The following is a 22,520-nucleotide window of genomic DNA, read 5'->3' as shown; positions in this document are numbered from 1 at the left end:
GTTCTTAAATAAATACTGGACATCTGTATTTGCCATGGCGAAGGATATGGAAGCAAGAGATCTCAAGAGAAGGCACTGCAATATCACAGAATTTATCAACGTTATGAAGGACGTGCTGTTAAAGATCTTGAAATGCTTAAGGGTAGATAAAAATCCTTGGACTTGACTACATGTATCCAAGGATGTTATGGGAGGGAAGGGAGGACATTGCTGACAACTATTCAGACAGTGTTATACCTTGGATAACCACAGGCAAGGTACTGGAATACAGGTATATAGCTAACGTTATCCTTTTATTTAAAAAGAGCAGCAGGGAGCTTTAGGGCGCCACGTCAGTGAGTCTTACATCAGTGCTGGGAAAGCTCAGCAGAAATTCCGGACAGCACTTACTTGCATTTGGAAAAGCAAGGTCTGATTAGGGATAATTCGCCTGGCTTTAGGCATTGGAAATCATATCCCACAAATTTGAGAAGGTGGTTGAAAGGATTTACATGGGGAGGATAATAACTGTTGTCTACTTGAAATTTAACATGATTTTTTTACGAAGTTACGTGTGGTAGGCTGTCTGGAAGATTAGAACACAAATGATGCAGGGTGCAGGTGCAAATTGCAAGTGCTTGTACTTTTTCTTTGCAAACAGATGTTTGAATAAAGCCAGGTTTATCTTTTACCAGTTGTCAGTAGTGTTTCTAATATATTTGTCTTAGACACAACAGATGTATGTTATTACTTATTGCTTCCAATACACTCATGGACACAGGCCTCCAGAAGAGCTTAACAGGCAATAGGATTCACCAAATGCGGGTTCTCAAGAAAGACAAAGGCAAAAATTTGTTAACAGCCCTTATGAATATGGGAGCATATGGGGCACAAGCATTTCTGAGTTTCTCCAAATTCATTTGCTGTGAAAACCTGCAAACACCAGCAGCCAACATTTTTCTGTGTAACTTGCCATAGATTATACTTGAGAATACATGTTGCTTCCCTCAAAGGTAGGCATGAGATCCCAGCACAATTCTAAACACAGTCATTCGCAAAAGCAGATTAATTTTTTAACAAAACTATACCTATTTAATGTCAGAACAATGTTAAAATATTAAGAGGAATTTTAATGCCCAAGAATAGATGAGAGGAAAAAGCATCTTTTTAGAAAATTGTTTTTAGTTTTAAAATCAAGAAGGTCATAATTCCCAGGCAATTGGAAATTTATCCGCTAAAGACCAACTCCATGTGTCAAGAGTGAATAAACTGGGAAACTGGTGTGGGTAAAACTTTGTGATTTAAGGCCAAGCCCTATGATACAAGTGGAATGCATGAATTTCTCAAATCAGAGGTGCCAAGTTCAAACTCATGCTTGAAGGTAAAATATAAATTTTATTTTTTTCTGGCAGAACTCAAAATGAATACATGTGTAAGCATTTAACATCAGAGCAAGCAGAAATGCTTCTCATCTTGCAATAACTACCAACAGTAATCCAAAGAAGAGGGAAAAAAATGGTTGGTCTTCAGCACCACAATTCAAATGCCTTTTGTATCAAACAAGCCCAATTTAAAATTATTTCAATCCTCAGATTGCCACTCTACAGTCAGTGTTCAATTTTTTTAACAAGGTTGTGTTTCCTACTAACAAAAACGTAAAAAGGAATAAAATTCACCAGTTTCCCACTTTTAATAACTAATTTATTTAAAACTTAATTTATATAAATTTTCTATGGCTTTCTTGGTGCAATAGATAAATCTGCTTCTCTTTTAGAGTCATGTGGTGAAATGATCAGGTCATTCAACAAGTCTGAATTCCACTAAAAGTGACATTTATTCACAACGATTATAAACAGCTGCAGCAAATAAGACTAACAGTACCTTTGGGTCACACCAAGATACAATTTTAGCTCTACTGATAAAGGTTACAGGCAAATTGTGTAAATCTATAATGAAATAAGAAAGGGCTTTTTGTAAGGCTTCATACCATTTTCCTGCTGTTTGGTAGAGCAATCTACCCAGTTGTGTTGATTAGCTGCCCAGATCATCTCAAACTGATGAAACATCAATTTCATCTTCCAAGTGTATGGAACAAATGAGTAGATATCTGGAGCACTATCACTGGCCCAATCTTGTATTAAATCTTGAAAAAAAGATAGCACAAGGGTTAAACAATATTCAAACTTACCAAAGTAAATAGAAATTAGCAAAAATAGTACAAATTATTTCAGAATTAATTTAAAAGAACAGAAACTTGGAAATAATGTACAAGTCAGCCTGATATCTGCCACTTACTTAATAAAACAGAAGCAGACCATTCAGCCTCTCAGGTCCATGCTATCTCCAACAAGGAAAAAAATCTCATGGCTCACCCCTTCCTTTCCTATTTCCTCATCCATTTCACTTCACAGACCCATCAACTACTATTTGCTCATTCTGCCTACACAAAGGAGTAATTTACAATAGCTAATTAAGCTAGGAACATGCTTCTGGTATGTTGGAAAAAATAAGCACCTGGTCAAAACTCATGAGATCACAGAGAAAACCTGCAAATTTCACAAATCTCTCCAAATTCATTTGCTGTGAAAACCTGCCATTTATTTAGGCAGAGCAAAGTTAAGATGGCGCTAAACGGCGACTCCTTTGCTTGCATCTTCAGAAACAGCTCTATTTCCATCTTTAATACCTTTATTTTTCCTTTTCAGGGTCCTTTTGAAGACCCTGACCTAGAGTTACACGCTGACTTCAGTTCTTTGCGGGAATGGGACCCGTTCTCGAGGTTTCAGGACTGCCTGTTCGGCACTCCAGGGGTACAGGCTGAGAGTCTGGCTCGAATTCGGAAGCCCAAGATCTTAGGGCTCTGGAGATGGACGGTTTGAGGGTCGGTGTCACGGCAGGAGACCCGTGTGTCGTTGGGGGGAGTTGAAAAATCTACTGCTATGGGCCCAAAGACCCGGGATCTTTGCGATCTTCAGGCACAGAGCTTGACAAAAGCAACATAACAGAGTTTTAACATCATAAACCAGCGAGTTATTTGTGATGTCTCCCCGCTCGCTGAGAAAATGGAGACACCCCTTTCTCCCTTATTAGGGGAAGAGAGAATCTGCAGTATATCGAATGCCAGGTGAAAGGCGAAGTCTTTGGGGTAACTGCAAGTCTGTGTCTTTGCTATTGCTTTGCTCATGCTTAAGTGCTCCGTGGTGGTGCCTGTGCTCGCTTTTTTTTTGCCAGTAGGGGGAGGGGGGATTGTTGCTTGCTGCTGCTTACGCGCGGGAAGGAGAGGAGCCGGGGGGACTTTAGGGTTCTTACGCTTAACTGTCATTCACTCTTTGGGGCATTTCTCTGTTTTTGTGGATGTTTGCAAAGAAAAAGCATTTCAGGATGTATATTGTATACATTTCTCTGACATTAAATTGGACCTTTGAACCTTTGAAATTCACTGTTCAAGTTCAAAATCAATCCCAAGTCTCTGGATCTGAGACAGCAAGTCTATCTGCTGCACCACAAGGACATCAAATTACTGGAGTCTATAATTACGGAAAGTGACAATTCAACTTGAAAATTTTTGATTGATCAGTGAACCAAAAGCAGAGGAGTTGAAAGGTAGATTGAAGCATGAATTATCTGAAGTGTAGAATTAGAACACTTTGGTGGGTGGGAACTGAACTGAAGAGACTGGGGAAGATTGGCTATTGGCTCACAAATAGAGAGAGCATGGAGACAGTATGTGAGGGAGGATAGGCAGGTGATAGAGAAGGGATGCACTCAGACCAACGGTTTGAGATGTGCCTATTTTAACGCAAGGAGTATTATGGACAAAGCGGATGAGCTTAGAGTGTGGATCAGTACTTGGAGCTATGATGTGGTGGCCATTACAGAGACTTGGATGGCTCAGGGACAGGAATTGTTACTTCAAGTGCTGGGTTTTAGATGTTTCAGAAAGGACACGGAGGGAGGCAAAAGAGGTGGGGGCGTCGCACTGTTGTACAGAGATAGTGTCACAGCTGCAGAAAAGATGGACGTCTTGGAGGGATTGTATACGGAGTCTCTGTGGGTGGAGGTTAGGAACAGGAAGGGCTCAGTAACATTACTGGTGCTTTTTATAAGTCGCTCAACAGTAACAGGGATATCGAGGAGCAGATAGGGAAACAGATCCTGGAAAGGTGTAATAATAATAGTTGCCCTGATGGGAGATTTTAATTTCCCAAATATTGACTGGCATCTCCCAACAGCAAGGGATTTGGATGGGGTGGAGTTTGTAAGGTGTGTTCAGGAACGTTTCTTGACAGAATATGTAGATAAGCCTACAAGAAGAGAGACTGCACTTGATTTGGTATTGAGAAATGAACCTGGTCAGGTGTCAGATCTTTCAGTGGGAGAGCATTTTGGAGATAGTGATCATAATTCTATCTCCTTTACCATAGCATTGGAGAGGGATAGGAACAGACAAGTTAGGGATACGTTTAACTGGAGTAAGGGGAAATATTAGGCTATCAAGCAGGAACTTGGAAGCATAAATTGTAAACAGATGTTCTCAAGGAAACGTACGGAAGAAATCGGGCAAATGTACGGGGGATATTTGTGTGGAGTTCTGCATAGGTACGTTCCAATGAGACAGGGAAGTTATAGTAGGTACAGGAACCGTGGTGTACAAAGGCTGTAATAAATCTAGTCAAGAAGAAAAGAAAAGCTTACAAGAGGTTCAGAGAGCTAGGTAATGTTAGAGATCTAGAAGATTATAAGGCTAACAGGAAGGAGCTTAAGAAGGAAATTAGGAGAGCCAGAAGGGGCCATGAGAAGGCCTTGGCGGGCAGGATTAAAGAAAACCCCAAGGCATTCTACAAGTATGTGAAGAGCAAGAGGATAAGATGTGAAAGAATAGAACCTATCAAGTGTGACAGTGCGAAAGTGTGTATGGAACCAGAGGAAACAGCAGAGATACTTAATGAGAGGTACTTCAGTATTCACTATGGAAAAGGATCTTGGTGATTGTAGTGATGACTTGCAGCAGACTGAAAAGCTTGAGCATGTAGATATTAAGAAAGAGGATGTGCTGGAGCTTTTGGAAAGCATCAACTTGGATAAGTGGCCGGGACCGGATGAGATGTACCCCAGGCTACTGTAGGAGGCGAGGGAGGAGCTTGCTGAGCCTCTGGCGATGATCTTTGCATCATCAATGGGGACAGGAGAGGTTCCGGAGGATTGGAGGGTTACAAATTTTGTTCCCTTATTCAAGAAAGGGAGTAGAGATAGCCCAGGAAATTATAGACCAGTGAGTCTTACTTCAGTGGTTGGTAAGTTGATGGAAAAGATCCTGAGAGGCAGGATTTACGAACATTTTGAGAGGCATAATATGATTAGGAATAGTCAGCATGGGTTTGTAAAAGGCAGGTCATGCCTTATGAGCCTGATTGAATTTTTTGAGGATGTGACTAAACACATTGATGAAGGAAGACCAGTAGGTGTAGTGTATATGGATCTCAGTAAGGCATTTGATAAGGTACCCCATGCAAGGTTTACTAAAAAAGTAAGGAGGCATGGGATCCAAAGGGGCATTGCTTTGTGGATCCAGAACTGGCTTGCCCACAAAAGGCAGAGAGTGGTTGTAGACGGGTCATATTCTGCATGGAGGTCACCTCAGGGATCTGTTCTGGGACCCTTACTCTTCGTGGTTTTTATAAAATGACCTGGATAAGGAAGTGGAGGGATGGGTTAGTAAGTTTGATGATGACACAAAGGTTGGGGGTGTTGTGGATAGTGTGGAGAGCTGTCAGAGGTTACAGCAGAACACTCACAGGATGCAAAACTGGGCTGAGAAGTGGCAGATGGAATTCAACCCAGATAAGAGTGAAGTGGTTCATTTTGGTTGGTCAACTATGATGGCAGAATATAGTATTAATGGTAAGACTCTTGGCAGTGTGGAGGATCAGCGGGATCTTGGGGTCTGAGTCCATAGGACACTCAAAGCAGCTGTGCAGGTTGACTCTGTGGTTACCGTGTATTGGCCTTCATCAATCGTGGAATGGAATTTAGGAGCCAAGAGGTAACGTTGCAGCTATATAGGACACTGGTCAGACCATACTTGGAGTACTGTGCTCAGTTCTGGTCGCCTCACTACAGGAAGGACATGGAAACCATAGAAGGGGTGCAGAGGAGATTAACAAGGATGTTGCCTGGATTGGGAAGCATGCTTTTGAAAGTAGGTTGAGTGAACTCGGCCTTTTCTCCTTGGAGCGACGTAGGCTGAGAGGTGACCTGATAGAGGTGTACAAGATGATGAGAGGCATTGGCCGTGTGGATAGTCAGAGGCTTTTTCCCAGTGCTGAAATGGCTGCCACAAGGGGGCACAGGTTTAAGGTGCTTGGGAGTAGGTACAGAGGAGATGTCAGGGGTAAGTTTTTTTTATGCAGAGAGTGGTGACTGCGAGGAATGGGCTGCCAGCAATGGTGGTGGAGGCAGATACGATAGGGTCTTTTAAGAGGCATTTGGATAGGTACATGGAGGTTAGAAAAATAGAGGGCTGTGGGTAACCCTAGTAATTACTAAGCTAGGGACATGTTCAGCACAACTTTGTGGGCCGAAGGGCCTGTATTGTGCTGTAGGTTTTTCTATGTTTCTAGAACAGGAGTTATGACATCAATGGATTTTCAGGAAGAGTACAATAAAGTCCCTCAAAAATATTCTTAACAGGTTAAAACTCAGAATCAAATTTAATATCACTGGCATATATTATGAAATTTGATGTTTTGTGGTAGTACATTGCAATACATAATAATAAAAAACTATAAATTACAATAAGCATATATTAAAAAATTAAAGTAGTGCAAAAATAGAGGGAAAAAATCGTTTGGTAGTGTTCATGGACTCGCTGTCCATTCTGAAATCTGACAGCGGAGGGGAGGAAGCTATTCTTGAAATGTTAAATGTATGTCTTCAGGCTCCTGTACCTCTTTCTTGATGGCAGCAATGAGCAGAGGTCATGTCCTGGGTGCTAGGGACCCGTAATAATGGATGCTGCCTTTTTGAGGCATCAGCTTTTGAAGGCATCCTCGATGCTGGAGAGGACAGTCGCCATGATGGAACTCGCTTGAGTTTACAACTTTCTGCAGTTTTTTCTGATCCTGTGCAGTGGCTCCTCCATACTAGATGGTGATGCAATCAATTAAAATGCTCTCCATAGTCCATCTGTAAAACTCTGCAAGTGTCTTTAATGACATACCAAATCTCCTCAAACTCCTGATGAAATAGAGCCATTGTTGTGCCTTCTTTGTACCTACACCAATATGCTGGGCGCAGGATTGATCTTCATTGATGTTGACACCCAGGAATTTGAAACTGCTCACCCTATCCAGTGATGATCTGTCAATGAGAACTAGTGTGTGTCCCATCAACTTCCCCTTCTTGAAGTTTCTTGGTCTCACTGACGTTCAGTGCAAGGTTCTTGTTGTGACACCGCTCAACCATCTGATCAATCTCGCTGCTGTACGTCTCCATGTCACCATCTGAAATTCTGCTTACAATAGCTGAATTGTTGGCAAATTTATAGATGGTGTTTGAGCTGTGCCCAGCCACACAGTAGAGTGTAGAGAGAGCTAAGCACACATCCTTGAGGTGTGCCAGTTTGATTATCAGCGAGGAGATGTTAATTCTGATCCGCACAAACTATGGATATTATTCTGAGCTGTGTACAGACTGCGCACAGCTCTTAATAATCATGGCAATTTATTGACTTGACTATAAAATTGATAGAGCATCTGAAGTAGAGATATTGAGAAGGATAGAGCATAGATTCTTTTTTATTTGTAAATATTAACCTATGACATTCTAAACTATCTTTGAAATTTACTGATAACAAAGATAGACAATAGCTTGTATCATACAGCTTCAATACAGTTTAATTTATGTAGAGTGTCAAAGACAGGAACTCGGTCAGTGCTGTACAGCTTAGAAACACAAGGCCCATAACATTCATGCCAGCCATCATGGAAAGCACAGCCACAATAATCCCACATCTGGATTAATTCCATATCCCTCTGCATCTCTGTCATTCAAATGCATCTTCTGGTTCTCATTCTTAATACCAACTATTCTGTGTGAAAAATTCTCCCCCTCAACTTGCCATATAAACTTCCTCTTCTCAACTTAAACTATGACTTCTAGCATTAAATATTCTTACTGTGGAAAACAGACCATCTACCCTTCCCATTATTTTATATACTTCGATCATGTCACCTATTTCCTCTGCTGCAGTGAAACTGACCCAGCCTATCCAATCTCTCCTTATAACTCAAGCACGCTAATCCAGGTTATATCCTTATGAATCTCTTCTGCATCCTGTCTAGCTTAATCATCTTTCATGTGGTGTGGCAACCAAAACAGTGCATTGTACTCCATGTCTGACCTTAAACAAGGGTGTAACATGACACCTGACTCCTTCCTCACCACCATGTTTACCTGTGTTGCCAGTTTCAGGGCAGTATGGACTTGTACCTCTAAGTTTTACTGTTCATTAACACTTCCTAGGGCAGTCATTATGCACTTAAGGGGCTGGTTTAGCTTTCCAAAATGCATCACCTCATACACGCGAGTTAAATTCCATCTGCCATTTCTCGGTCACTTTCCCAGTGATCAGTATCCTGTTGTGAACTTAAACTTCTTTACGAGCCATAATACCACCAATTGTGATGCACCCATACTAATCATGTCCCCTATATTCCCATGCAAATCGTTTATACAAATACTGTGCCTTTCAAAAGTATTCACCTCACCGCCCGCCACTCTGCTTAGAAGTTTTCATGTTTTATTGTTTTACAACATCAAATCACAGTGGATTTAACTTGCCTTTTTTTGAAACTGATCAACACTAATGACTCTTTCGTGTCAAAGTGAAAACAGATCTAATTACAATTATAAAACAGAAAATTGATTGCTGAAGTATTCACCCCCTTCAAGTCAGTATTTAGTAGATAAAACTTTGGCAGGAATTACGGCCTTGAGTCTGTGTGGATAGGTCTTATCAGCTTTGCATATCTGGATACTGCAATTTTTCTCTATTCTTTACAAAGCTGCTCAAGCTCTTGTCAGATCGCATGGGGATCACGAGTGAGCAGCTCTTTTCAAATCCAACCACAAATTCTCAATTGAATTGAGGAGTGGACTCTGACTTGGCCTCTCCAAGGCATCAACTTTGTTGTTTTTAAGCCATTCCTGTGCAGCTTTGGCTTTATGCTTGGGGTTATTGTCTTGCTGGAAAACAAACCTTCTCCCAAATCACAGTTCTCTTGCAGACGGCATCAGGTTTTCCTCCAGGATTTCTCCATATTTTCCTGTAATCATTTTACCCACAACCTTCAGAAGCTTTCCAGGGCCTGCTGCAGTGAAGCATCACCAGATCATCTCCAGCATGTTGCAGCCACCACCATGCTCCACTGTAGGGATGGTGTGTTTTTGATGATGTGCTTACAACAAACAGTGTTTAGTCTGATGGCTAAAAAGCTCAATTTTGCTTTCATCAGACCACAGAACCTCTTCCAGCTGACTTCAGAGTCTCCCACATGCCTTCTGGCAAACTCTATCCAAGATTGCATGTGAGGTTTTTTCCCCAATAGTGGCTTTCTCTTTGTCACTCTCCTATAAAGCCACAACTGGTGAAGCACCCGGGCAACAGTTGTCGTACGTGCAGTCTTTCCAATCTCATCCACTGAAGCTTGTAACTCCTCCAGAGTTGTCATAGGGTTCTTGGTGGCCTCCCTGACTAATCCCCTTCTTGTACAGTAACTCAGTTTTTGAGGGCGGCCTGCTCTAGGCAGATTTACAGCTGTGCCATTTTCCTTCCATTCTTGATGATTGACTTAACTGTACTCCAAAGGATATTCAGTGACTTGGAAATGTTCTTGTATCCACCTCCTGACTTATGCTTTTCAATAGTCTTTTTGAAGAGTTGCTTGGAGTGTTCGTTTTCATGGTGTAGCTTTTTTCAGGATACTGACTCTCCAGCAGTCGGACCTTCCAGATACAGGTGTATTTTTACTATTATCAATGGAAACACCTTGACTATGCACAGGTGATCTCCATTTAACTAATTATGTGACTTCTAAAACCAATTGGCTGTACCAGTGATGATCTGGTGTGTCATGTTAAAGAGGGTGAATACTAATACAATCAATTATTTTGTGTTTTATTTTTATAATTAATTTAGGTTACTTTGCAGAGATCTGTTTTCACTTTAACACAAAAGAATCTTTTTCTGCTGATCAGTGTCAAAAAAATTCAAATTCAATCCACCGTGGTTCAATGTTGTCAACACTAAAACATGAAAACTTCCGGGGGTGGGGGAGGATTTTTTTTATACGCACTGTAAGTAACAACAGAGAACCTAGCCACGATCTCTGCAGCACACCACCAACATCTGACTTCCATTACCACCCTCTGAAAAGCTCTCTGGCCTGTTGTTCCCCGACTTATCCCTCCAGTTCTTCTCATATGCTGATGCAACAGTAACTATCCTTCAGTCTTTCAGCACTTCAGCTGTGGCTAACAAAGTTCGGGCTCCAACAATCTTCTTTCTTGTTTCCCGTAACATCTTAGGTTACAACTGGTCAAGGCCCAGGGATTTACCCTTGTATTGGACAAGAAAGACATAGACAAGTAGAATTTTTTCGAGAATTTTCCCCGTTTCCTCTGCCTCCACACATAGTACAACGCATTGTTCCTGAAGGGAACCTACTCTCTTTCTAATCATCTTTTTGTCTTTTATTTGCTTGTAAAATCTTTTAGGAATCTCCATTCTCTTATTTGCCAGGATTATCTCATGGCTCCTTTTTGTCCTCCTAATGTCCTCTTCAAGTATCAACATATATCCCTTACTCTTCAAGAAATTTCACTGTTCCCAGCTGCCTATACTAAACACCTGCCTCCTTTTTCCTGACCATACAGACACTCAATATCCCTCATCAACCCATATTCCCGAATCCAACTTGCCTTGCCATTCACTCTAATAGAAACCTATTGGCCCAGAACTCTTCCTTTAAAAAGCTTCCTTCTTGAAAGACATTCCCTTACCTGCAAAAAAACCTCTCCAAATAATGTTTGAGAATACCTTCCGATGCCATCAAAATTAGACATCCCCCCGTCATTTAGGAATTTAAGGACCAGTGAGAAAAATAATTTGGTAAGTAGGGTATTTGCTATTTGATAATTGAGTAAGTAGGTAGGACTTATTTGGTAAATAAAGTAGGGAAGAGATGTTGCTTGGTATTTAAAAAGGTTGACATGAACAATTATGCAATTGATTAAGTCAATCAAAAAGCCCAAAGTCAAGAAACTGTCAACCCAGAATAATAATTGGTTTTCTTCTTCTGATAAACAGAATTATGGCAGGACAAATAGAATGCACAATGTCTCATGTTTGAAATCCAGGATATTTCTTAAACCCTAGACCAGAGTTTCTCAACCAGGTTTCTGTGAAAGATCGCGATTAAAAAAACTAGACATAGTTTTTTGAACATCGCACAACGCTCGATGTTAGCGTTCACAGTGGTGGGCATTGACCAAGCAGCCCATTTGCAATCTCACTAGAGATCTCCCAGCCCAGTAAGGAAGTACACAGTAAGACTGTATTTATTCTCAGTTTTTGACGTGAGATAGGGGAGGCTGTTAATAATTGGTGAGTGCTGTATTGCACAGAGAGGAGGACGGTCAGCCGATGAGGAGTGTGAAGTGTGTTTTCTAAGCATTAAGTGGACTCACCCAACTTGGGCTGTGATGTCAGCCTCTCCTCACCACCCCCCCCCCAAACTTACCTCCCCCAACTTCCCCTTACACGCTGTCTACTGACTTATGAGAGCAAACAAATTCTACCGCTGTAAAATTGGAGGGAAATTTTCATTCTAAAGAAGGAATTTTTACACACCGTGACTCAGCTGCTGGCCTGCTGCTTTGCTGTTGTTGTTAAAAAAAAGAAAATCCTGACATTGTCACAACACACTGCTTTCTTCACAGAGAGGTGCTGGTGTCAAAAACTCTTGGAGATGAAATGAAAGAAGTTCTGGATAGTGCTACAAAAATGGTTAACTTTATTAAAAAATGACCTGTTGACTCAAGAATGTTTTAAAAAACTATGTGAAAACCTGGACAAAGAGCACACCCATCTCCTGCTACATACAAAAATCCGGTGGCTTAGCAGAGGAAGAGTTCTCAACAGGGTGTTTGAGCTGAAAGGTGAATTGCAGGAGTACTTTCAAGAAAATAGTAAGCCAGATTTTGCTGAGTGCTTTGAAGATGAAGAATGGCTGCAGAAACTAGCCTACTGAGCAGACATTTTTCATCATTTGAACCAGTTGAACAAGTCTCTGCAAGGCCCTGGAAAAACTGTTTTCACTTCAAAAGGTAACTGATTCTTTGAAAAAAATAATGTTGCAAAAGGAAATGTTGAAATGTTTCTTTTTCTTTTTAAATCTTTTTATTAATTTTTCAAAATTATAAAGTCAATAACAAAGTTGGTACAAAGAGATTGGAAAAATGTTCATCAGCATATATAAAATGAATTTTAAGTAACATAGAAATAAAAGACTTCCAAACTCATAATGAGATTAAACATTAACAAAGAAACAAAAAGAAAAAAAATATATATAAACAAAAAAAACCCAAAAGAAAAAGAGGAAAAAAAACCCAAAAAAAAGACAAAACAGGGCTAGACCAACAACTTGTATCAGACATGATCCATAATGTCATTAACTCCGCTCCTCTCATCATATAATTTTTAAAAAAAGATTCGGAAAGGTCAGATTACATCATATGAAAATGTTGCATAGAAGGTTTCCAGGTATCTTCAAATTTAACCGAAGGGTCAAAAATATCACTTCTAATTTTTTCTAAATTTAAACTTAATATGGTTTGAGAAAACCATTGGAAAGTAGTTGGAGGATTAATTTCCTTCCAGTTCAACAAAATAGATCTTCTCGCCATTAAAGTAACAAAAACTATCATTCGAGAGGCTGAAGAAGATAAAGATCTATGTTCTACCATTGACAATCCAAAGATTGCCGTAATAGGATGGGGTTTTAAATCAAAGCATAGAACTGTTAAAATAATATCAAAAATGTCTTTCCAATATTTTTCCAAAAGAGGACAGGACCAAAACATATGAGTTAAAGAAGCCACTTCAAAGTGACATCTGTCACAAGCAGGGTTTATATAGGAATAAAAATGAGCTAGTTTATCTTTGGACATATGAGCTCTGTGTACTACTTTAAATTGTATTAAAGTATGTTTAGCACATATAGAAGAAGTACTAACTAATTGAAAAATTTTATCCCATTTCTCTGTAGGTAGGGAAAGTTGAAGTTCCCTTTCCCATTCATTTTTAATTTTATCAGATATATCTGGCTGTAATTTCATAATTATATCATAAATTATTGCTATTGATCCCTTCTGCAAAGGATTAAAACCTAAAATTTTATCAAGAATGCCTGAAGGATTTGAAGTTGGAAAGGTAGGCAACGTAATATTTAAAAAATTTCTTATTTGTAAGTATCTAAAAAAATGGGATCTAGGCAAATCAAATTTCTCAGATAACTGCTCAAAAGACATAAAGCAGTTATCCAAAAATAAATCACGAAAACATATTATGCCTTTCATTTTCCATATCAAAAAGGCTTGGTCCATTACCGAGGGTTGGAAAAAAAAAATTAGATATAATAGGACTTGATAACATAAATTCATTCAGGTCAAAAAATTTACGAAATTGAAACCATATTTGCAATGTATGTTTAACCATAGGGTTGAAAATTTGTTTATTCAATTTAGATAGTGCAAAAGGCAATGAAGTTCCTAAAATAGAGGCTAAAGAAAACCCTTGTACAGAATGGCCTTCAAGATTTACCCAATGTGGGCTTGGAGTTATATTCCAATCTTGTGTCCAAAATATTAAGTATCGGATATTAATTGCCCAGTAGTAAAATCTTAGGACAGGCAATGCCAAGCCACCCTCTTTCTTAGATTTCTGTAAGTATTTTTTACTTAATCTGGGATTTCTATTTTGCCATATACAAGAAGAAATTTTAGAGTCAATAGTATCAAAAAAAGATTTAGGAATAAAAATCGGTATCGCTTGAAATAAATATAAAAATTTGGGTAAAATAATTATTTTAAAAGCATTAATACGGCCAATCAATGATAGAGACAAAGGGGACCATTTAGTAATTAGTTGTCTAACCTGATTAATTAATGGTAAAAGGTTGAAGTTGAGTAGATCCTTATGTTTCTTAGTAATCTTAACTCCCAAATAAGTAAAATAATCAGTAATCAGTCTAAATGGAGAATTTCTAAAAATAGGAACCTGCATATTTAATGGAAAGAGTTCACTCTTACTTAGGTTCAGTTTATAACCAGAGAAGCTACTAAACTGAGCAAGCAAAGTTAATACTGCCGGAATAGATTTTCCTGGGTTAGAAATATATAATAGTAGATCATCTGCATATAGTGATAATTTAGGAGTCTCATTTCCACGGGTAATACCAAATATATTAGGGGAGTCATGAATGGCAATAGCTAGCGGTTCCAAAGCAATATCAAATAGTAATGGACTAAGAGGGCAACCCTGCCCAGTACCACGGAATAAATGAAAAAAAGGGGATCTTTGGTTGTTAGTAAATACCGAGGCCAAAGGGGTAAAATATATCAGTTTAATCCAGGAAATGAATATCGGACTAAAATTAAATTTCTCAAGGGTATTGAATAAATATACCCATTCAAATCTATCAAAAGCTTTTTCAGCATCCAATGAAATGACACATTCAGGAATTTTGGGTGAAGGTGTATAAAGGATATTCATTAATCTCCTAATATTAAAAAAAGAGTAACGGTTTTTAATAAATCCAGTTTGATCAGCAGAAATAATTTGGGGTAATACATTCTCCAATCTCATTGTGAATATTTTAGAAAAAATCTTAGAATCGACATTCAGCAGAGATATAGGCCTATAAGATGCACATTCAGTAGGATCCTTATCTTTTTTAAGAATTAGGGAAATAGAAGCTCGATAGAAAGATTGTGGTAATTTACCTATTGAAACTGCATCCCTAAAAACACTACATAGCCAAGGAGTTAGTGTAGTTGAGAAAATTTTTAAAAATTCTACTGTAAATCCATCTGGACCAGGTGCTTTACCTGAATTCATTGAAAAAATAGCATTTTTTATTTCCTCTACTGTAATAGGTACATCTAGTTTTGAACGTTCATTAGATGATAATTTTGGAATATTCAATTTCTTAAAATTTAATTCATGCACTATAGTGGAGTCATCAGGAAATTCTCATTGATAAAGGGAGGTATAAAATTCTTGAAAGGATTTATTAATCTCGTCATGGTGAACTGTCAAAGTGCCATCTTGTTTACGAATTTTAAGAATCTGTCGTTTAACCGAGGCCGATTTCAATTGATTAGCTAAAATTTTCCCAGTTTTATCACCATGTATATAAAATTGACTCTTATTTTTGATTAACTGTCTTTCAATTGAAGATGATAATAGGTTATGTTCCATTTGAAGTTCAACTCTCTGTTTATAAAGTTCTTGATTAGGAGCTATAGAATATTTCTTATCAACTTCTTTAATCTTGTCAACCAGTTTAAGTATTTCCTTATTAGTTCACTTTTTTGGTCCAGCAGTGTATGAAATAATTTGTCCACGAATATATGCTTTAAAAGTATCCCAGAGGATCCCAATGGAAATATCATCCGTGGAATTCGTTGTAAAGAAAAACTTAATCTGTTCATCAATAAACCTAATGAAATCTGAATCTTGAAGCAAAGAGATATTAAATCACCATTGTCTAGAATTAGTAGATATATCCCTCAAGTTAATATATAATTTCAACGGTGCATGGTCAGAAACAGCAATAGAATCATATTCACAACCCGTAGCAAAAGGAATTAATCGAGAGTCAATAAGAAAGTAGTCAATTCTTGAATAGTGCTGATGTAAAGAGAACTCTTTGTCATTCGGATACAAGAATCTCTAAATTTCTGAGATTCCAGAGTCGATCATAAAAGAGTTAATAAGGGTAGCCGATTTATTTGGAAGTGCTTGATTAAACTTGGATCTATCTATCAAAGGACTTAAACAACAATTAAAATCACCACCCATAATCAGCATATAGTCATTTAAATTGGGAAGAGATGTGAGGAGATTCTTAAAAAAATCACGACAGTCAACATTTGGGGCATAAACATTGAACGTAGCAACTTTTTTGTTAAATAGCAAGCCAGTAATCAACAAAAATCTGCCATTAGAATCTGAAATCGTCTCATAGTGCGTAAATGAAATTGACAAATCTATAAATATAAAAACGCCTTTTACTTTAGCTTGTGAATTCGCACGATACTGTTGTCCCTCCAAAATCTAAAGAAACGTTGATTATCCTCTTTCCGGACATGAGTTTCTTGTACAAAAATAATATGAGCATTCATCCTATGGAATACTTTAAAAATGTTTCAACTGCTGCTTGGGCTTGAGAGTGAGGAAGGATATCAGAGAGTCTGAGTCTTATTGAAAACTACCTGGAAGAACTGCAGAACAAAATTCAATTGTATTTTCCTCCTTTTCAACATAAGTATATGACTGCACTCTGTGTGTGGGAACAAGCAGCCATGCACCTGCTCAGCTTAGAGGGAACAGTGAGCCAAAGTAAAACCCATTGGAGTATGGTTGACTCAGATGTACAGAGAAGTGCATGAAACCCTGCTGGTTTCCTTGGCTGCGTAAGTCTACGGAAGACGCACCCTGCCAAACCCGTGAGATTGAGATGGTTCTCCCACCCCAAACCTCAGTTTCTGTGGATGCTGTGTAATTCGCTACCCTGTTCCAACTCAGTGCTAAGAAACAACAGACAACATACTGCATACAATTAAAGAAATTATATTTATGAATCTCAACTAAAGGGTTAGTAAAGAAAGAAAGAACAAAAAGGGCCCATTATAATTAAACAGTCAAATGTGCACCAGTTGGAGCTCAATTCACCAATCTTCAGTCAATCTCGGCGGCTGGCTCCACCGAATCATGATCTCCCCAATGGATTGTATCCTATAACCAGTTCTCTCCAGCATCTTCGCTCTCCATCTCCCGCCGAACAAAAGACCCAGCTCACATTCCAAAGCACCCATTATCTCTAACCATAACCTAAACACTGCTTCTACAGAAAGATAATTACATTAGCAATGAAACCTTTCCCAGGGTGTACAGGAGTGTGTCATTAAGAGATAATTAAGTAGGCAAGAAAGGAAAATAGGTACTTATCTGCTGAAAAGGATGACCATCTCAGAATAGAGTATTTTGCCTCCCAGATGTCAGGGTTAAAGATGTCACTGAGCAGCTGAAAATACCAGCATGGAAGGGTCTTTTTTAACTGAGGGGGAGGTGTTAAAAGAAAATGGACTGTCGAAGGTTACAATTTCAAGCAAGTCCAGAACGAGGAGGATAGTGCAAACGAGTACACGACCGAAGAGATGATTGAAAATCGAAGGCTTTAAATTCTTGGAATACTGAACAGTTCTGCAGGTGGTAAGAGCTGTACAAGGATTACAAGGTGGGATCAATAACCCTGTAGGTTGTTGACTGATACCATTGGAGAGTATTTAAGCTAACTTAACCCCAGGAAGATGATTGGTAATTGGTAACTGGGTTATTGTCACTTGCACCAGTTACAGTAAAAAAAAACTCTGCATGCCATCCAGGCAGATTATTCCATATGCAAGTATGAAAGAAGATCAGTGGGAGAATATAGTGTTATCATCATAGAGAAAGTACAGTGTGGGTTGACATACAAGGTACAAGGGTCATGACAAGGTAGACAAACAGATCAGTTCATGTCTATTCAAGAGTCTGATAAGAATGAGATAGAAGCTTCTCTTGAGCCTGGTGGTATGTGTTCTCAAGCTTCTACGTGATAGAAGGAGAGTGAAGAGAGAATGCCTGGGATGGGAGGGGACTTTAATTATGTTGGCTGCATTCCCAAGCCAACTTCACAACAGAATCAGAAGGAAAAGGCAAAATTGTTTATGATGGGTGGAGGGGGTGGGGTGTAGACGGTGTCAGTAAATAGCCCTGAAAGTCAAAGGAAACAAAAGCTGGGAAAAAAGAGAGAAACTTGGATAAAGTATATATATTCGCATTACGACCAAGGTGTTGTCAAGTTCCACAGATATCACAAAGAGTGAACCAAATTTGCTGAGCACTAGCTTCTGTGTCAGTGAGGATCATAATCGGAAGTCACATTGGATCATACACTAAACACTTCTGGATGAAGATAGTTGTGAAAGTTTCAGCCTCGTCTATGGGCCCATTCTTGAGGTAGTAAGATTGAGTCCCTTAATCCTGTTTATTGCCCAGCACCACTACAAGATGATGTGATGGGATTGTGAAGATGTGATCGGATCTATTGGTTGTTTAGCTCTTTAAGGCACTTGTCTCATGCTACAGTTTCTTACCACTGGCACCTCATTTTAAGATATGCCTATTGTTTCTCAGCATGTCATTCTGCACTCAACACGAGAGCAATGAGTAATTGTAATGGGAGAGGAAGGGATATAGCAGGCTGCCTCATGATCTGTACACACTTTGATCTGCCAAACACGTTCTAAGCCTATCCTATTTAGTGCAACAGTGGTGCTACATATTACTACACTATTCTCAAAATGAAAAGAGAATTTTGTTTGTGAAAATAGAATTTTGTTTCTCCCCTCCAACCTCACAGACTGCAGTGCCCACCACTACCTGTGCAGTTATGGCCAGATGCACCTGCAACAGGTAGGCTGAGGTACAACCATGTTACTCATTATTACATAGAGCTTGGTAACACATCAGTCAAAGTCTCAACGAACAGCAGAACAGATTCATTGTCCCAATGCTAAATTCCCATTCGTTAGTCCCTAGAATTTCTAGGTACATCTTGTGCTTAATTTGAAATTTATTTATAAACTGCATTTGAAATTTTGCTTTATAATTTATTTTACTGACACATCCCGATAAAGACTTGTGCTGAAAACTAGCAAGTAAGAGATATAATCAGAGCAAGTTGCAAAGTAAACATAAAGCAGCCTATTGTGGCTCATGGTGAAGTACAAATAACAATCTGAACTGCATCATTATAATGCAGAGATGTTAAAAGCCCGAGGGGGGTGGGAGGTGGGAAGGATGAGCACCCCAACCTGACTGATCCATGGTTAACGAACCATGGAAAAGGAAAACTGATACTGATGCATCTGTGGGAAGATCTGCAAGAACAACCAAGCCTTGAAGGTTCATCAGTCCCAGATGAGATGTCCAGTGGGAGAAGCTGCAACACGTTGCACAGGAAGACCACCTGGTGAGATGCAGGAGGAAGCAGGCCCAGAGTCACCCCACGGTCCCCAAAACCTCCATGCACTGCAGTAAACCCATACAGGAAGAAGATCTCAGAAGGTTCGAATAAAGTGGCCATAGGCCTGCGAAATGAGTCTGGGGGCAGTTTGATTAGGATATTGAAAGGATGTTGTACGTGATAACAAAGGGAGATGCCAAAAGACGACTGCAGGCAATGACAACAATCATAGTCAACTTTGCTGAAGAACTGTTTGGTGTAGTGGAACAGAAGCCAGCCTGAACACAATACACTATGAACCAGAGCGTGGGCAAGAACTACAAAATCCGACAGGAGTTGAAGTCCCTGAAAAGCCGATACAGGAAAGTCAGTGAGGAGCAGCAAAACTACCTCTGGCAGAGCTGCATAGCATCCTCAGGAAAGACTTATGACCATGTGCAGAGCTGAGTGGAGTGGTATAGAAGATGCCACAAGGAGAGAGCCAAGAGGTCACCAAACAACTACTGGGGCAGGTGCTAAATGGGACCTTGGTGTGCTCCAAGGAGAAACTAGACCTACATATCTAGACCACTTACAGTGACGCCAAAGGAAGAGATCTGAGTCACTGTAGCATCTTAATAGATCCACCTCCACACAGCACTGAATTTGAAAGCAGGGAACCACTCCTGAAAGAACTGAAAGATGTGGTGAGGAGGTCAAGGTCCAGCTCTGCAACTGGACCGAGTGAAGTCCTATACAAAGTCTATAAGCACTGTCCTGATTGCTTAATGACTGGAGGATACTGAGAGTCATTTGGAGGAGAGGAAAGCAGCTAAGCAGTGGAGATCCCAAAGAAAGAAGACTCCACAAACTTCGACAGGTTCAGGAACATCTCCTTGCTCAGGGTCAAAGGAAAGAACTTTTTCAGCATTGTCACAAGGCAGCTGACAGCTTCCCTCTCCAACAATGGCTACATCAATATATCTATGCAAAAGGAATGGTGGCCCAACTCATTTGAGAGGTGCAGAAGAATAGAGGAGACCTGGCAGTACTCTGGCTTGAATGGTCAATGCCCATGGATTAATCCCCCACAAGCTGCTGCAGACAACCATGGACAAGCATGGTTTATTATAACCATTTCAGAATGAGAGTCTCATCAGACCAAGCTACAAAGGAGTGGGACAGGCTGTAGATCGGAACCATCACAGCCTCTGTCATCTCTATGACCATCTTGCCCTTGCAATGAATATGATTTCAAAGTCTGCCGAACCAGAGTACCACGACCCCTGCTCCAAGTCTGGTGTATGGCAACCACCAATTAGAGCTTTCATCAATGACCTGACAGTCACCATAGAGCCCGCAGCTGGAACTAGGGGGATTCTGCAAAGGATGGAGAAGCTCATCGACTGGCCACGGATGAGGTTCAAGGCCACAAAATGAAGGTCATTGGTGTTGAGGAAGGGCAGAGGCACCGACAGATTCTGCTTCCAACCATCTCTGAAATGCCAGTGAACAGCCTTGGCAAGGTGCTCTACTACAACCTGAAAGACACACTATCAATCCAGATAACCTGTCAGGAGCTGGAGGGCTGGTTGAAACCAGCCAGGTCAGGACTACCTGACAAGTTCAAGGCACGGATATACCAGCACAGCAGCCTACCGAGGATTCTTTCCCCATCGCTGGTATACGGAGTTTCAATTTCTACTGTTGAGAACCTAGAGAGAAAGGTCAGCAGTTTTCGCCAGAGGTGGCTGGAATTGCCCAGGGCTCTTAGGAGCATCACCCTCTATGGAAAGAACACAAAGCTGTGGCTGCCCTTGAAATCCTTGGGTGAAGAGTTCAAGGTGACAAGAGGAAGAGAGGTGATGCAGTATAAGAAGTCCAGTGACCCAAAGGTGGCTCAGGCAGGGAACATTATGAAGACCGGGAGAAAGTGGAGAGCGGAAGAGGCCATGCAGCAGGCTGAATCACGGCTGTGCCTCTATGTCCTGGTGGGAATGGTGACTGAGGAAGAGCTGGCCTGGAAAGCTTCCCAGTCCGTATGTACGACATGGATAATGGGAGAGAAAAGCGTAAGCTTATCCAGGAGGAAGTGAGAGCAGCCGTGTAACACCAAAGTGGGCATGAAGCAGCAAGGAACATGGACCAGGTGGAGCAGGCACGGAAAGTAGAGTGACATTGACTGATCAATGGCGAGCAAAGACACATTGAATCAGGTTCCTTGTCCAGGTGGTACATTACATCTTGCCCAGTCCATCCAACCAGCACAGCTGGGGAAGGTTGACGCTCCAGACTCTTTCATGTGTTCCAGGAGAGGAACCTTTGAGCACATCTTGAGCTGCTCCACGAAAGCTCTTAGAGAAGGCCGATACCACTGGAGACATGACCAGGTATTGAAGACCCTCACGGAAGCAATCTTCTTAAAAATCTGTAACACCAAATAAGCTCAATCCTGCAATCAAACTATCACCTTTGTGAGAGCAGAAGAGCAACCAGAAGCAAGAGTAAAGCCACCCACGGGGATCCTGGAATCTACTGACAACTAGCCTGGAGAAACAACTAAAGTTCCCACAGCACATCATCAAGACCACCTTGAGACCAGACATCCTCGTGGTCTCAGAGACAGCAAAACACATCACCTTGCTGGAGCTGACAGTGCAGAGGGAGGAGCGTCTCGACGAGGCCCATGAGAGGAAGCTTGCCAGAAACAAAGAACTAGTCAGCAACTGTCGGAGGCATGAATGGGAGGCAAAGTATATGCCCGTTGAACTGGGCTGCCGGAGTTTCATCAGACGGTCCCTTCACAGAGCCCTCACTGCATTGGACATTGCCGGTACAAGCAAGCAGAGAGCTATCAGCAACATCACCAAGCCAGCAGAGAAAGCCTCAAAATGGCTCTGGATGCAAAGAGCAAGTCCATGGGGATCCACAGCACATGCTACCTGAACACAAGTCATAGCTTGATCAACGAAGGCTGGGTTGTCTGGGTGAGTCTGTCTGATGTTGAGACCCGAAACACCTGATGACCCCAGATTGAATCACTGATGATGTGCTCAGAGCATCATCAGATGTATTCTTCAAATTAAAAAAAAATCGCTTAAAAGCCTCAGTGATGGAAAGCATACTCACTCTCGTGACATCCTCATAATAATGTGTATCAGAATACATTTATTAACCTTTCCATTTCAGGCATCTGAGCAAATTAAA

The 22,520-nt window shown here is 40.4% G+C and overlaps 1 protein-coding gene across 5 annotated transcripts in view; it reads right to left on the bottom strand.

Moving 5' to 3' along the window:
- kiaa1109 (KIAA1109 ortholog) overlaps positions 1-22,520 on the bottom strand; it is a 439,747-nt gene that overhangs the window by 310,955 nt on the left and 106,272 nt on the right. For all 5 annotated transcript variants that reach the window (XM_063046524.1, XM_063046528.1, XM_063046526.1 and 2 more), the window contains exon 16: positions 1,967-2,122. In XM_063046524.1, the coding sequence (XP_062902594.1) occupies positions 1,967-2,122 (156 nt within the window). The remainder of the gene's footprint in view (positions 1-1,966; positions 2,123-22,520) is intronic.

The sequence above is a fragment of the Mobula hypostoma genome, chromosome 4 (genome assembly GCF_963921235.1).
Source record: "Mobula hypostoma chromosome 4, sMobHyp1.1, whole genome shotgun sequence".
In the NCBI taxonomy this organism is placed as follows: Eukaryota; Metazoa; Chordata; class Chondrichthyes; order Myliobatiformes; family Myliobatidae; genus Mobula; species Mobula hypostoma.
Note: the sequence above shows the minus strand (reverse complement) of the source record. Positions and strands in the feature narration are given on the sequence as shown.